This window comes from Alligator mississippiensis, chromosome 3 (assembly GCF_030867095.1).
Source record: "Alligator mississippiensis isolate rAllMis1 chromosome 3, rAllMis1, whole genome shotgun sequence".
NCBI lineage: Eukaryota > Metazoa > Chordata > Crocodylia > Alligatoridae > Alligator > Alligator mississippiensis.
In genome coordinates this window covers 86977341-86993487 of record NC_081826.1, presented here as the reverse complement: position 1 = coordinate 86993487, position 16147 = coordinate 86977341, and the positions used below count along the sequence as shown (strand labels likewise).

At 41.3% G+C, this 16147-nt stretch overlaps 2 protein-coding genes across 5 annotated transcripts in view; both read right to left on the bottom strand.

Moving 5' to 3' along the window:
• TMEM241 (transmembrane protein 241) overlaps positions 1 to 9393 on the bottom strand; it is a 102570-nt gene extending 93177 nt beyond the window's left edge. For 3 of the 4 annotated variants that reach the window (XM_014595226.3, XM_014595228.3, XM_014595227.3), the window contains exon 1: positions 9193 to 9392. In XM_014595226.3, the coding sequence (XP_014450712.1) occupies positions 9193 to 9264 (72 nt within the window). In that variant the 5' untranslated portion in view covers positions 9265 to 9392. Of the gene's footprint in view, positions 1 to 9192 lie in introns of all 4 variants that reach the window. The other variant, XR_002090118.2, reaches the window with a different exon arrangement.
• Positions 9394 to 10978: 1585 nt separating this feature from the next.
• Positions 10979 to 12190, bottom strand: LOC132249176 (insulin-like growth factor-binding protein complex acid labile subunit). The gene has a single exon (XM_059723515.1). The coding sequence runs from the start codon at positions 12188 to 12190 to the stop codon at positions 10979 to 10981; it is 1212 nt and encodes a 403-aa protein (XP_059579498.1).
• Positions 12191 to 16147: the final 3957 nt, after the last annotated feature.

The window sequence follows — 16147 nt, the reverse complement described above, 5'->3', positions numbered from 1 at the left end:
ATGTTTGTACAGCACCTAATAACTTGCACTCACAGGTTATCTGAACCCCCATCCATAGTAAAGAAGAAGGAGGTCCTGGGCTTTCTTTGAGAAAAGGAAAAGATCCCTGCCCCTCCCTCAAAGAAGTAATATAAGCGGTCACTGCTACAAGTAAAAATTGGCAGTTTCGGACATATAAGAAGCAAGAGCAAGATGTCTTCTAAAAGCCAAACCTTATTTTGATGCCTAAATGCCTTTGGAGATCTGAGACAAAGTCTTTAAAATACAGGTTTTGTATTACAAGCTTTTTACTCCCAGAAAGAACATATTTTACTTGAACAAGTCTCAGAAGACACTGTCTACAGGGCCTAAGTCAAAAACTCTATCCTCAGACTGTTTAGGGACTGTGACTGTAGCTCTATTATTCTGCAGGAAGTCAAGGCTAGTTTTTACTGAAAACTCCTTCAGAAGGCTTAAATAAAAAACTCTTGATAAACATCTAGTGGTGCTGACTTTTAGTGTTCGAATCTGTTTTGGAGGTGTTTTGGGCCATTTCAGTGCCTGAAACACCAAATCCGAAATGAAACAGAATGCTCCAAAACTAAATGAAATCATCCAAAACATTTTGGAAAATTTTGGAGTTTTGGAGCTAGGCTTGCAGGGAAACAGAAACTAAGAGGGAGGGGGAAGAGCGGGAGGAAGGACTGCTCTGATATTGACATCTATAGCTGGCCAGTGTCTGCAATCTGTCCCCAAGGTCCCTTCCAATCCCAGTGCTCTGGGGGAGGGATGGCAGCCTGCTGTCATCCTGCGCGCAGATCCAGGGGCCCGCACCCCTGGGAGGAGTCTGGCACAGCCTCACAGCCCTCCCAAGGGGTGCGGGCCTCCAGATCTGCACGCGGGATGACAGCATGCTGCTGCTGCCAGCTGGGGCCAGTGCCAGCACCTGACTCTGCTTGGCACAACTTGTGCCAAGCGCCGGGAAGAACCCAGTGCTGCGCTGGCCTCAGCCGGCAGCAGCAGCCTGCTGTCATCCTGCATGCAGATCCATGGGCCGCACCCCCCAGGAGGAGTCTGGCACAGTCCCGCAGCCCTCCAAGGAAGTGCAGGCTCCTGAATCTGTGTGGGATGACAGCATGCTGCCTTTTCTGGCAAGTGATACAAGTTTTGCTTTGAACAGATTGAGATGCAGTTTCACAGAAACCTGTGCACCTATCTCCCTGAAACTTGGCAGGCTTCATGCCTTCAGAAGTGGTTACCATTCCTGCAATTTGCATCCGAATCAGGCAAAACATTACAGAGTTATAGGCATTTTAGTGATTCTCCATTATAGCCTATGGCCAAATCACCGAAACAGCGTTGAAATTCCAGAACAGACTCGGCCAAATCAAAATGAAACAGTGATCCAAAATGAATCACTGTCCCTCTGAAATGGCCAAATCCAAAACTGAATCAAAACAACCATTTTGCACAGGCCTATTATTGATCCTTTGGAGGCAACCATATTTGCTTTGGAATAAAAGAGGGCAGAACTTGGCTTGCTGTTAGCCCTGTGCACCTCTACTACTGCTTCTTCATGAGTTACCTCCTAGCCTCACTGAAGGCGATGGGATTATATTCATATGAATAGGTCCAGTGAGTCTATTATAGTTCTTTATCTAGCCATTCAGTCTATATTTCCTAGCTATTTCATTAGTAGACACTGTGTAATATAAACTTGATATTAATGTTTAATAATTTCTTAAGTTATTCGACTGAAATCCCCAACTTTGCATGCAATTATGCAAGTAATAACTTCATTTTTCATGTAGTATTCATGATGCTCCTAAATACAAATTTACAAGTAGAATCACTGAACAGAAGGAAGTGAAGACCTGTTAGACCATCCTGTTCATTCCATATACCTGCTCAACCTGACCAATACAGATTCTAACAGCGGGTATTTACTATTCTAATTACACTCTTATAGTCTATTCTACTACTGGGTTTCATTTTTAGTGTGTGGCTTACCTAACAGTGAAATTAAAAGCATAGTACAAATTACCTTTAATTATGACACAAAGAAGCATCATTAAATGACCTGCTACACTACTTTTCAGAAAGGTATGTAAGCAATTCCAACCACAATCTTACACAGGTGTAAGTACAAGCAGAATATGTCCTTACTGATCAAATTTAAATTAAAAGTCAGTTGTTACATGAGTCAGAAAATAATTCATTTTACAGTCTCCATAGTAGTGGTTGTAGAGTACCAACAGGAATATAAAGTAATAAAAATCTTTTAACACAACCTTGGAAGGAAACTGAGCAATACCCTCCCCCCATCCATTTCCTTTAACAGGTAAAGTGCCAAGCACATTCAGGCCATTATTTTTGTGTACTTCAATACACACAAGGAGGAAGTACATTGATTAAGAAAGTCACATTTTACAAAGTAATGCTTCCAAGTTGATATTTGTATATTAAATCAATGCATGGTACATGACCTCTTCTATATCCTTGCAATGCCTGGGTGCAGTTGCAGTTCATGCAATGCCTAGGACAAGTGAAAGTGTCATATCCAAATAATCTTTCATTTTAATTAATGAAAACTCATAAGCAAAAGTTTTAACCTGGGGGCAGATAGGGGAAATTCTGCACAAGGGTGATTACAAGCTTCTCTCACCAAATAAATTAAACCAAGCACCTTCTCCAACTCAACATCATCCTGATAGCTACTGTTTCAGTCCCTCTCCTTACATGTTCCTAACCATAGCATCTTCTTTCCTTGACATTCTGAATAGGGAGAATGTATTTAAGAAAAGAAATCCGTACCTTCTAAGGTGAAAGATACTGCCTTGTCTTTAAGCAAAACCAGATATCTCTACCTGTCCTATTAAAATCCACATACTTGTTGCTCAAACAAAACCATATAATCATTCATGTGATTTATTCCAGCACCACAGGGGTCCTCTGATACAGAAAATAGAATCATAGACTAGAACCATAGACTAGTAGGACTGGAAGGGACCCGTAAGATCATCAAGTCCAGTCCCCTGCCAGAGGGCAGGAGGTATTTGGACTCAAACGAGCTCAACGAGGTGCCTGTCCAGCCTGCTCTTGAACACCTCCAGGGATGGCAACTGCACCACCTCTGCTGGGAGTGTGTTTCAGATTCCAGATGTCCTTATGGAAAAGAAGTTTTTCCTTATGTCTAAGCCTAAAATTTTCCTCAACTAGCTCATGCCCACTGGACCTCGTCCTCCCAAGGGGTGCCTTTCTGAAAAGTTACATACTTGTAGGCAGCTATCAAGTCACCTCTCAGTCTTCTCTTACTCAGACTAAACAAACCGTTCCCGGAGTCTCTCCTCATACCTGTCCTCCACGCCCCGAGCACATGGGTGGCCATATTCCAAAGAAGAATTTTTCCAAGTATTTGAGTTGGTTTAAAAAAAGATATCAGATCTACCCAAAAAACTTTGTCTGCCTATGTCCTTAAACCAACATGGTAACAACCTACACCCTGCTATCATATTGGGGTTAAAGTGTTGCTCTAGGGCAAGTAAATACTGAAACTGGTTCACACTTGTTTTTTAACATACACTGACAGCAGTTTCCTGCCCCTGTGAGATCACAGTCCATCGTGCCTGCAATGACTGAAACATTAGGAATAATTAGGTCAAAGTGTGCTGAAATATGAAAAATATTTAGGTTTTGTGATTCAGATACATGCCACTATAGAACAGCTGAAAAGTCTTACAAGAAACTCATCAAACATATTTTTACAGCTTTTGCATGGCTCACAGAAATAAAATGTCTCTCACATAAAGATGCTGTTTAACAGAGCTGGGCTTTATTGTTCATCATTTATAGCTTTTAAAGATATACCACCACATGCTTGATTTATGAGGAGTTTAACAATGATTAATACATACCAACATCTGTGGTATGTTAATTCAAAGCCTGTCCATTTCTGAATGAAAAGTTGGTATGGGTCCATCTTCAAATTCAACTGGGGTTAATTTTTGGCATGTTTTTGCAAGGTACATGGATTTTTGGGGGGGTAATTTTCCAAAAGTAACAGTAGCGATGACCCTAAGAAAGCACATTGCACATGCCTGCCTAGGCTATTATATTATTTAATATTATACTATTATATAATACCTACTATTATATTACAGCCTTGCTAGGCTATTATATTAATATTACATCCTATATTAATAGGAATAAGTGTTTATCAGACTATTTCTTCCCCCCACCCAATTTAAAATATTAACTCTGGGACAGAATCTCATCTCATTTGTGCCATTTTTGCCACAGCAGTTTTACTGACTTATATGGAGTTATTGCCCACTGTCACCACTGAAAATAATTTCAGCATCACTCTTACTGGCCTACTTAAGAAACCTGTGAAACACCTAACATAGGAGAGCAACATCACACACAAACTCAGAACAGCAGAGACTCCCTATGCCGGGAGAAGAGTGACTGCCCAAAAGCTTGCCATGAACTTTTTTCCAGCTACTCAGTTGATCTAATAAAAGATATCACATCTACTCAAAAAACCTTGCCTAAACACACTCTGGCACGTAATGAACAAATTAGTAAATTAAACTATATCAGATTAATTTTAGGCTATGAATTTTTTTATTCACAGTGTGCATCTCTTGCATATTTTTCCTTCTGTTTCTCAATGGATCTTCCAGTAGCATTCATAAGAAATTGCAATGCGCAGGAGAAAGCAGGTTTCTTTCCCTTAATTTACAGCTTAATGAGGCCACAGGATAGACTCATGGATACTAACCTTTGTTTAGCTATTATAATTGCCCTTTCTAACCTTGACATTTTCTTCTTGGGTAAACTGATAAGGTGCCTCTGTGTTTGCAGTGTTCCCTTATGAATAATACTATGGTAGCGTTCTATTTTTAATGGTGGCTGCTGTGAATTTATACTTGTGACATTATCTAGTTGGACAGGGAGACAAGCTAGATAATGTAACAACTCTTTACTGCTTCTGCATCCAATATTCATTACATACCTAATAATGCTGTTACAGGAATGTTTAACTGACACAGCTGAAGTATTATAATTACTGGATCCATCATTAACATTCTTTGATTACAAAGATGCCATCCTCTGCTCTTGTAAGTGGTAGGGCATTGAAATTTGCATGTCTTGGAAATCCAAGACAGAACAGTCATAAAACAGGTCCAGCAGAACAAGGAGAGGATACAGAATCATAGTATCATAGAAAATTAGGGTTAGAAGGGACCTCAGGTGGTCATCTAGTTCAACCCCCTGCTCAAAGCAGAACCATCCCCAATTAGATTATCCCAGCCAAAACCGGCCCCACGACCAACCCCTGGGGCACTCCACTTGATAGAGGCTGCCAACTAGACATTGAGCCATTGATTACTAATCTCTGAGCCCAATACTCCAGCCAATTTTCTATCCACCTTCCAGTTCATTCATCTAACCCGTACTTCTTTAGCTTGCCTGCAAGAACGTTGTGGGAGACTGTATCAAAAGCCTTGCTGAAATCAAGGTACATACACATCCACTGGTCTCCCTGAATCCACAGAACCAGTCATCTCATCGTGTTGGCTAGGCATGACTTGCCCCTGGTGAATCCATGCTGACTGTTCCTAATCACCTTCTTCTCCTCCTCCAAGTACTTAGAAATGGATTCCTTGAGGATCTGCTCCACGAGTTTTCCAGGGACTGAGGTGAAGTTGACTGATCTATAATTCCCTGGATCCTCCTTTTTCCCTTTCTTAAATATGGGGACTATGTTTGCCCTTTTCCAATCATCTGGGACCTCTCCTGATCACCATAAGTTTTCAAAGGTGGCCAGTGGATCTGCAGTCACATCAGCCAACCCCCTTAGCACCCTTGGGTGCATCCCATCTGGCCCCATGGACTGGTACACGTTCAGCTTTTCTAAATACTCCCTAACCTGTTCTTTCACCACTGAGGGCTGCTCATCTCCTTCCCAAACTTTGCTGCCTGGTGTAATAGTTTGAAAGCTGACCTTGCCTGTGAAGATTGAGGCAAAAAAGGCTTCGAGTACTTCAGCCTTTTCTGCATCTTCTGTCAGAAGGTTGCCTCCCCCATTCAGTAAGGGCACACTTTCCCTGATCCTCCTCTTGCTACCAACATACTTGTAGATATGTATGTACAGTGCCTAGCACTGTATTGAAAGAACAATAACAGGCCCAAATTTGGTGGTCGCCCTCTCATCTCCATTTTTTTTTTAATTCCTGTCAATTATTTATGAGGGGATTTAAAATATTTCAACTCTCCTTTTTATTAGGGGGAAAAGGGATGGCCACCCAGCACTCATGAGGCAGCAGCAAGGCGCCAGACTTCCATGCGTAGATCCTGAGGTGGTACAGAGTCACTTGGAAGAACTGGATGCCTTTAAGTAGGCAGGCCCGGATGGGCTCCATCCGAGGGTGCTGAAGGCACTGGCCGACGTCATTGCAGAGCCACTGGCGGGAATATTCGAATGCTCGTGGCGCACGGGCCAAGTCCCGGAGGACTGGAAAAGGGCTAACGTGGTCCCCATTTTCAAAAAGGGGAGGAAGGAGGACCCGGGCAACTATAGGCCGGTCAGTCTCACCTCCATCCTTGGTAAAGTCGTTGAAAAAATTATCAAGGCTCACATTTGTGAGAGCCCGGCAGGGCAAATTATGCTGAGGGGAAACCAGCACGGGTTTGTGGCGGGCAGATCGTGCCTGACCAATCTAGTCTCTTTCTAAGACCAGGTTATGAAACGCCTGGACACAGGAGGAGGGGTGGATGTCGTATACTTAGACTTCAGGAAGGCCTTCGATACGGTATCCCACCCCATACTGGTGAACAAGTTAAGAGGCTGTGATGTGGATGACTGCACAGTCCGGTGGGTGGCGAATTGGCTAGAGGGTCGCACCCAAAGAGTCGTGGTAGATGGGTCGGTCTTGACCTGGAAAGGTGTGGGCAGTGGGGTCCCGCAGGGCTCGGTCCTTGGACCGATACTCTTTAATGTCTTCATCAGCGACTTGGACGTGGGAGTGAAATGTACTCTGTCCAAGTTTGCAGATGACACAAAGCTATGGGGAGAAGTGGACATGCCGGAGGGCAGGGAACAGCTGCAGGCAGACCTGGATAGGTTGGGCAAGTGGGCAGAAAACAACAGGATGCAGTTCAACAAGGAGAAATGCAAAGTGCTGCACCTAGGGAGGAAAAATGTCCAGCACACCTACAGCCTAGGGAATGACCTCCTGGGTGGCACAGAGGTGGAAAGGGATCTTGGAGTCCTAGTGGACTCCAAGATGAACATGAGCCGGCAGTGTGACGAAGCCATCAGAAAAGCCAATGGCACTTTATCGTGCATCAGCAGATGCATGACAAATAGGTCCAGGGAGGTGATACTTCCCCTCTATAGGGCGTTGGTCAGACCGCAGTTGGAGTACTGCGTGCAATTCTGGGCGCCACACTTCAAGAAGGATGCAGATAACCTGGAGAGGGTACAGCGAAGGGCAACTTGTATGGTCAAGGGCCTGCAGACCAAGCCCTACAAGGAGAGACTAGAGAAACTGGACCTTTTCAGCCTCCGCAAGAGAAGGTTGAGAGGCGACCTTGTAGCTGCCTATAAGTTCATCACGGGGGCACAGAAGGGAATTGGTGAGGATTTATTCACCAAGGCGCCCCCGGGGGTTACAAGAAACAATGGCCACAAGCTAGTAGAGAGCAGATTTAGACTGGACATAAGGAAGAACTTCTTCACAGTTCGAGTGGCCAAGGTCTGGAACGGGCTCCCAAGGGAGGTGGTGCTCTCCCCTACCCTGGGGGTCTTCAAGAGGAGGTTAGACGAGTATCTAGCTGGGGTCATCTAGACCCAGCACTCTTTCCTGCTTATGCAGGGGGTCGGACTTGATGATCTATTGAGGTCCCTTCCGACCCTAACATCTATGAATCTATGAATCTATGAGCAACAGAATAATGCTTAATGTCAGCTTTAAGAAACTACAGGCCGGAGCCTCATCTAATTTACACCAAATTAATTCTATTGATTTTAGTGGTGTTATTCCTACTTGACCCTTGAGTAAGTGAAGAGATCATCTGACCTCAAGTTTCAATATCAGCTTTCCAACAGAGTTATAAAATGAGAAGAAATGGACAATGATGATGAGTTTTAAGTAAGCATACAGTACAGTAAGCACCCCCCACCACACACACACACACACACACACACACACACACACACACTAGGAGATCCTTATCATACCAGTTATTCTTCCCACCAAAAGCTATTTCAGTCACTTAACCAAAGGTTTATCTTGTGCCCACCACAAACCATGTAATATACATATTACGTATAGCCCCAAAATCAACTTTCGTTTTCAGCACTTCCAGATTTTCCTCTGACCTAACTTTCCCCCTCTCCACTTCCCAGTGGGTGTAACAGCAGTAGGGGATTATGTTGATATTCTTCTAGATGGCATGCTTTAACCAGCTGCAGAGATGCATCCTCTTAAAGCAGTATTTCTCAACCCGTGGGTTGCAAGAATATATGAACGGGTCACAAGCAAACTTTAAAAATGGATCAACAAACTTTAAAAATGGATTCTCCTTTAAAGGAGAAAAATGTGGGAAACCCTGGCTTTTCCCTTGCAGGCTGGCAGAGTTCCAGCTTGCAAGGGGCTGCTTGGGGCCTCCCTTCCCCAAATACATGCCACCCTGCTCCAGACACTGTGGGGCTGGGAGGAGTGATGGGCACTGGGTTGGGACTGGCTATTGATGTTTACAAATGGATCCTGATACAAAATCAGGACGGCTGGTGGAGAACCACTCTTAGAGGCAAAGGTGGAAAACCACTGTCTTAGAGTCAAAGGAGGGATTCCTGGGTGGGAGGTCTCCCTGACATACAGGGGGTGGATGCCTCCATACAAGTACCCCCTTTTGTTCCCACCCGAGTATTTCTGCCAGTGCATAAGGGCTATTTGCAAAGAGAAAATGGTTTTGTCGGCAGTTAGTTATGACCGGCTGGCATCTCTACACTTGCAGGAGAGACTGAAAGTGAATGAGCAGCTCCTCCTGCAGCAGGCAAGGAAATGTGGTGCGGGGAGGAAGGGAGGCATGCCCTGCGCAGCCTGCCAGCCTGGGGACCTGGGCGGGAAGCCAAGGAGATGAATCCACAGAGGATTGCTCAGGCAGTGGATTCACACAAGCCAGCTTGCGGCTCCCCCTCACCTTGTTGGTGAAATAAGAAGCCAAGTAGAAGAGACAGAAGGAGAGACCAGCTGCAGGTCTCTTTAAATACATCTGTCAAAGCATTTCCCCCGTCCCGGTGAGGATGATCAAGGCACAGGTGCTGCACGCTGTGATCAGCTGGAGACAGTGCTCAGGAATCTGCTACCTGGAGTGGCTGCCATGACAGGGACACGTTGCTCTCTGCTCGCTCCAATAGGCGCAAACACAAGCTCCGGAGGCCCGGCCTTCTTAAAGGGGCTACGCTGCCTCCCGGCGCGGGAAGCTTGGGCGGAGACATATGGGGCGCAGAGACCCGCTCTTTCTTCGCCCCTTTCTGGGGTGCACACCGCCTTCCTCTGGCTGGACTCCTGCGTCCATCCGCACGATCTCCTCCGTTGTCTCCCGCCTCTGTCTACGGGGTTTACGCATTTAGAAGGTCATCAATTAGAACTTCTCTACTCGCTAGTGTGTGTGAAAGCAAGCAAGCAAGAACGACCTAGACAGACAGACAGACAGACAGAAAGAGCTATACACATAGATAGATAGATACCTATAACCCATACACACAAGCACACACAAAATAAACTTACATAAAAGTTCTAATTTATAACCCATATACTGTATATATACATGGGTTATATATATGTGCGTGTGTGTGTGTATAAAACCCATCCTGCAGAAAGTCATTGAGAATGATCACCTTTGATCTAGAAATCTGTAGGAGGTGTTTCAAAAACAGAAAGACCCCATTGTCTCTCTTAAGCTGTACAGGCATGCCTACATGATGAAATTAAGAAATAACACAAGTGGGTTAAATTAAGTTCACTCAATAGGATTGGGAAGCCTCCTAACTCTCCATGGGGTTGCACATTTTAACAAGGGCACTAGCTAGTGGTCCTGTACTTCAATATTTCCAATCGGAGTACCTTCAAAGAACTGCTTTTCTAAAGTAGCCTGCCACTGAAATGTTTCTTCCTTCATATATACACATATATTTTTCCCAAAATATGTATCCCTGTTTGTGGCCCCATGAGGACAAGATTAATGATTAAAACTTTTCTAGACATAAAAAGGTGATACTGTTAAAGTATGTCAGGTCAGAAGGGGCAGCATTGCCAACAGAAACTTAATAATGGAAGTTTTAACTGTGAAATTATCTAGGATATCAGACCTTAAAAATACATTTTTACATATAGCCAAGCTGGTTTTTGTAAGTTTAGAGGCTTTAAGAGCTCCTTCTGAACCTCTCTCAGTCAGCTGAACTCACAGCAATAAGGCACCTAGCTTCCTAAAAAAAGAGGTGGAACAAATTGGAGAGGTGGAAGGAATGGGACAAAGAGAGTACAATTTGTGTCATATCAGGATTTTATCAGCACTCAGTGTGAGTGACCATATTAACTCTTGTAGATTCACCATTGTGACACTGTGGCAATTCCCAATTCATGTCACCTCATACCACAGTACCATATGGTCCTTCACATATTCATATTTATATACAATACATAACCAGTTGTAAGACTTAGAAAAGATATACAATAACGAGACAAAAAATTAAACATTTAAATTAGTGTAAGAAACGGACAGCTGTACCCTGTCACCAGTACTACAATATCAGAGAGTGCAGTGAGTTCAAAGAAGCTTTGTAATGCATGTACTATTAGAAGATAGTACTTTTAGCTCAGAAATAATTACATTTCTTGTAATATGTACATTACATTTTTCATTAAGGTAGCAGAAAGCATTTCCTGATACAGTTATTCTAGTATCTTCTTTTAATGTATACTCTTCAGTCTGACCCTTTGAAAGTGTAATTAATTCTTTCAGTTGTAAAAACTGGATTCCCAGTCAAAACTACTTTTGTGAGATTAGGATTCATCTTAAGTGCACCATCCTCTATTTTTGTGATGTTGTTATTGGAGAGATCCAACAGTTTCAAATTGACCATATTGTCTGTGAATTTTCTTGCCAAGCTTTTTATGGCATTACAGCACAGTGTCAGCTCACTCATATTTCGAAGGCCTGAAACAATGGGTAAAGTGCTGAGACAGGTTTTATCCAAATGCAGAAATGCTAGCTTAGTATTATTTATGAATAGATTGCTGGGAAATTTTCCAAAACAATTTAAAGATAAATTGAGAACTTCCAGCTGCTTCAAACCTGAAAGGAAATCACAAGGCAGCACTGAGAGTAAATTATTAGATAGGTCAAGTTTTCTTAACTTGCTAACAAACACAAATGGTAAAACATTTTGGATTCTATTTTTAGAAATTGAGAAATGCTCTAGGTTGTGGAAGACTGTGAATACAGCACGTGGTATCACTGTAAAATTATTATCATCAAGAAGCAAGTCATTGAGATTCATTGTGCTGTTAAATAAACACTTGGGCAAATGGCTTATTTTGTTGTGTGACAGATCAAGGATCTTAAGTTTAGGAGTAGAATCAAAAACTCCTTGTGGTATGGTGTGGAGATAGTTACTAGCCAGCATCAAGGTATCAAGCTGAGAGAGACCTACAAACATGGATGTAAGCTTCTGCAGTCTGTTATTGGAGAGGTCCAGGTAAGTGAGTTTTTCTAAGGAGCTGAAAATGTTGATATCCAGAAGATCTAGTCTGTTATTGGCTAAGTTTAACCAAACAAGTTTCTTTGTGTTCTTGAACAATTTTGATGGCAGGTCTGTGAAGCTGTTTCCAGAGAGATCCAAAGAGAGGATGCTGTTGCTGATATCTTCAAAAGAATCATTCTGAAGTGAGAGCTTGTTGTGAGCTAAACCAAGGAAAGTTAGATTCTGGAAGTTCTGAAAGGCTCCTCGTGGAATGAGATGTAGACAGTTTTCATTCAAGATCAATGTTTCTGTTTTTTGGTCAAAATCAGGAGGAACTTCATCTAGATTGGCATGCTGGCAATCTGTTAAAGAGCGGATACAAAAGCACTTCTGGGGACAGCCAGGAATTGAAAGGATATATCCAAAGAACAGCAGAAACAGCAGAGGAACCATTATTGCTACCTGTAGAGACAGGATCTGGGGAAGGGAGGGAACAAACCAAACAACCAGTGTTAGCTCTTTCATTTGGGTGATTTAGTTTTTAATAAATAAAGCTAATGGTGGCAGGTTTTAATTTACATCTCCAAGGTCCCATGGTTGATGGGGGCTACACATTGCAGAAACAAACTGAGATGACACATAGACACACAAATTAGTTGCTGCTGGTGTAAACTAGTTCACCTATCTGTTTGTCAATGCAGCTGCATATCAGTTTACATCAGCAAAGTATCTGGCCTGTTACTGCTTATATTACTCAGAGGTGCATCCAGTGGATCACACGCAGCTGTGCCAAAGCAAGGATTTTTTTTTGTGGTGACTAATAACTCTCTGATGATAATTTCAGCCTCTTGTAAAAAGTGTTTTTTCGGCCCTTGCAGTACCAGTGTCAGTAACTTCACTGAAGACAGTGGGATTGTATCACAATTAAACTAACACAAGAGAAATCAGGGACAGACAACAGAGCTCTTTTATTATTTAATTGTGCATCTTGTGCCTTAGCAGGTTCCCATCTCCACTCCTTAACAAGCTTTCATTCACTATCTCCTTTTTTTTTTTCTTACTTACAACAAACATGCTTCTCCTGATCTGGATATACTATCTATTTCAGATTCTTCCCTCAACTATCCTAAGTGTTTAGAAGATAAGTAGGGGGAATCTTAAACCTTGCAGCTGGGAAACATAATACATTGGTTTAATCGGGACTCAATTTGTTTGAATTGACTGCTTCTAACTAGGGCAAGAGCACATGAACAAGTTACCAGAAGGGGAAAAGGAGTCGGGATTTATTGAGCATCACTTCCACTCTCTCTGCCTGTCCATACACTCTTACCCTGCAGCAAATGGAAGCTAATCCAGAGTAGTTTACCCCTCTTTCAGTGAGAGAACTGATGGTGACTTGTTCCTGTGTCTCTGCTCACTCAGTTCAAAAGTCATCTCCAATGGCTTTTTCTACGTGGGTAGTTATTCTGGTATTGTTGAACTAATGTCACTATCCCAATACAACTCCCTGATGATTTACTGCTTATTTTTTCACACTTAAAAATAATGCATTGTTTACTCTGTTTTTCTGAAAGAATTTCTGGTTGACTGAAAAATGTGAGATTGACATCTCAAGTAGAAACAGGAAATCTCAACAAATGAGAAGAAACTGTTAATTAGACTTTTACAATTACTTTTAAAAACATGCTTTGATTAATCTGTACTGAACCAAAACACTTGACAAATAGTTGGTGAAATGTTATTAACACTTCCTCAACATCTGAAGGACAAAAAAGTTCTCTCCACAGATCTTTAATTGTTCAAAGAGTCCTCCATGAAAAACAGGAAATACAAGGCTTATTATTTCTAAGGTAAAACATAAAGAGATTTTTTTTTATTTTCAAAACAAAACTAAAAGCCGTTCAGAATGTCTAACATCATCAAACAGCTGGACGATATTTTTTTAATGTTAGCTTATAAGCAAGCTTTAAGAAAAGGAGAAAAATCAGCCATATTTCTTGACAACAGGTAACACTTATAGAAACTCAATCCTTTCTTTGTTAAAAGATCTTATGAGTCAATATCAACATTCTGCAGGCGCAAAAGCAAGTTAGAAATCAACATACAGCAAAATATTTCTAAGCAAATGGCCAATACCTGAGATGTCCCTGTGTGCTCTTGGGTATACCTTTAGCAGTCTGACAAATGTGACTGAAACTGATCTCGCAAGCCATAGCTTTCATTGCCTAACTCACATTCTTTGGCTTGACTTCTTGATTCAGCAGGCTTTCCCAGAAAATAGAATGAGCAAATACAAGCAGACTGCAAACAGCTAGACTTAACAGCAATACCTAGACACGATAGTGACTGGTGCTCTATAATTATCTTTGGCAGGCAGAGAATATAGATTCTGTCACACCTAGCCATTCTTAATGGGTATTTTTTAGTTATGCAGGTCCATTTTCAGTAGTGGGCAGTGAATATAAATGTATGGGGCTGGCCCTGGGTTTTGTACAGATGTAGACTGATCCTGCTGGGGCTGTGAGAGGTGCAAGGAAGCAACCACATTTTACAGTGCAAGGGACAGTAGCACAGAGGACTTAAAAAAATAGAAGACATGGACACTTACATGCCAGTGACAGAATACTAGAAATGTGTTGATATGTTACACTGTAGCCCTGTTATGCAACATGTACAAATATTGTTTGAAGGAAGTTTAAAAATGCTGTTTTAAAGTTGCCAAATCTTTATTTTGCAGACAAAAGTGTACTTTTTAGTATGCCACTCATTCCACACAAATCACTTTTAATGTAGCTAAGAAAATTTTCCAGCTGTTTGTAAAAATAGAATTGTAACTGTGGGATTAAAAGATATTTGACTTTGACATAGTAGTTTATCTTTATCTTATATAATGTTTATTCAGTGTCTCTCTTTGTGCTTTCTGCAGTACTTTTTATAACAGTGAAAGATTGCTGTTATGGCCCAAAAAGGATTTTTCCCCTCTGGTTCAAGTCATTAAAAATTATCCAACAGTTTTTTAGTCTTGGGTAATCTATCTATTGCTTGGTCATAAACTAAGAATGAGGAGGGAATCTTACATAAACCCTGCTTATAATGACTAAGTTAAATAACACATTGCACAATCTGTACATATTTGTTAACTATCTGGAGAAACATGAAGGGAAGTCTTTGGCTCTAAATATACTTTACATTTATTATTATTAGGAAATATTAACAAGTGACAAATTTCTCTGGTTACATCTCATTTTAGAAAACACTTCCTCTTGTTAATACAGCTAAGCACTCAAAACTAGATCCAAAGTCTGCTAATATGAATCAAAGAATTTCCATTCACACATTGAACAGTGTCTTGAAGCAAAACTCCCACTAAATGTTGCATAAGAACTGCAGAACGAAGTCTTAATAGAAATCTTTGGTCTTGAAAATATGAAAAAGTGAGTAAAGCTTGAATGATGAGGAGGTAATTTTAAACATCTTTTTATTATCAAAAATTGAGAAACATTGTTCATTAGAGCTGATGCTCAATAAGATTAAATGTTAAATACATTAAAGTAGATTTTAATCTTGTTAACTGTGAAAATCAATTGCATTGTTTCTGCCAGCCTTGAAAGAGAGCTATGTTTTCTGACATGAACATGTACATTTTTGCTTGCAAGCACTGTGAAAAAAAGTCCTATCACTGAGTCAAGTGTTTCCTATTCATTAATGACAAGCTGTAACAATTTACGGGTAATTGATTGCAAATGAGTGTTGTACTATACAAATTGTCACAAGCATGCTATAAGCTCTTGATATTAAAGTCTTCACAGGTCACTTTCTGACCACATAAAGCACTTGCTTTATATTATGCTCATGACCTATAAGGTCATAAGGATGGTTAACCATTGCAACAGATTACCTAGAGAGGCTGTAGAATCTCCATCCTTGCTCTTTTTTAAGAGGCGGTTACACAAACACTTGTTTGCAAATGGTTTAGACTGGAATGATCCTGTGGGACAGGAGGAAGAGTTAAACTGGGTGACCTTCTGATAGCCTTTCCAGACTAATTTTTCTATTATTCTATTATGTTTACAGAAATAGCTTGATTTTTTTCAGGGGTCTAGGCACTTGCAAGTCCTATTAGCTTCAATGGAATTTTTGTGAGTGCTCAGCAATTATGGACATTGATCTACTTAAATGTTAGTGCTGAATAACATTTTAAAACCCTGATTTTAATTTCCCAGATACGATTTCCCTCACCAATGGCTGTTACTAGGAAGACTGGTCCTTTGCGCTGAATGTCAAGTGAACTCTACAGAATCCTAAGAGAGTGGCTGTGGAACAAACTACCTTATGCATTGTTATCTATTTTTCTTTTTTTAAGCACTTAATATTTTTTTTTATCCAAATCTGTGATTTTACTTCAGATTT

What these genes read in the sequence shown, in the direction of transcription:
- LOC132249176 (XM_059723515.1), bottom strand. Translation starts at nt 12,190, where the DNA reads ATGGTTCCTCTGCTGTTTCTGCTGTTCTTTGGATATATCCTTTCAATT.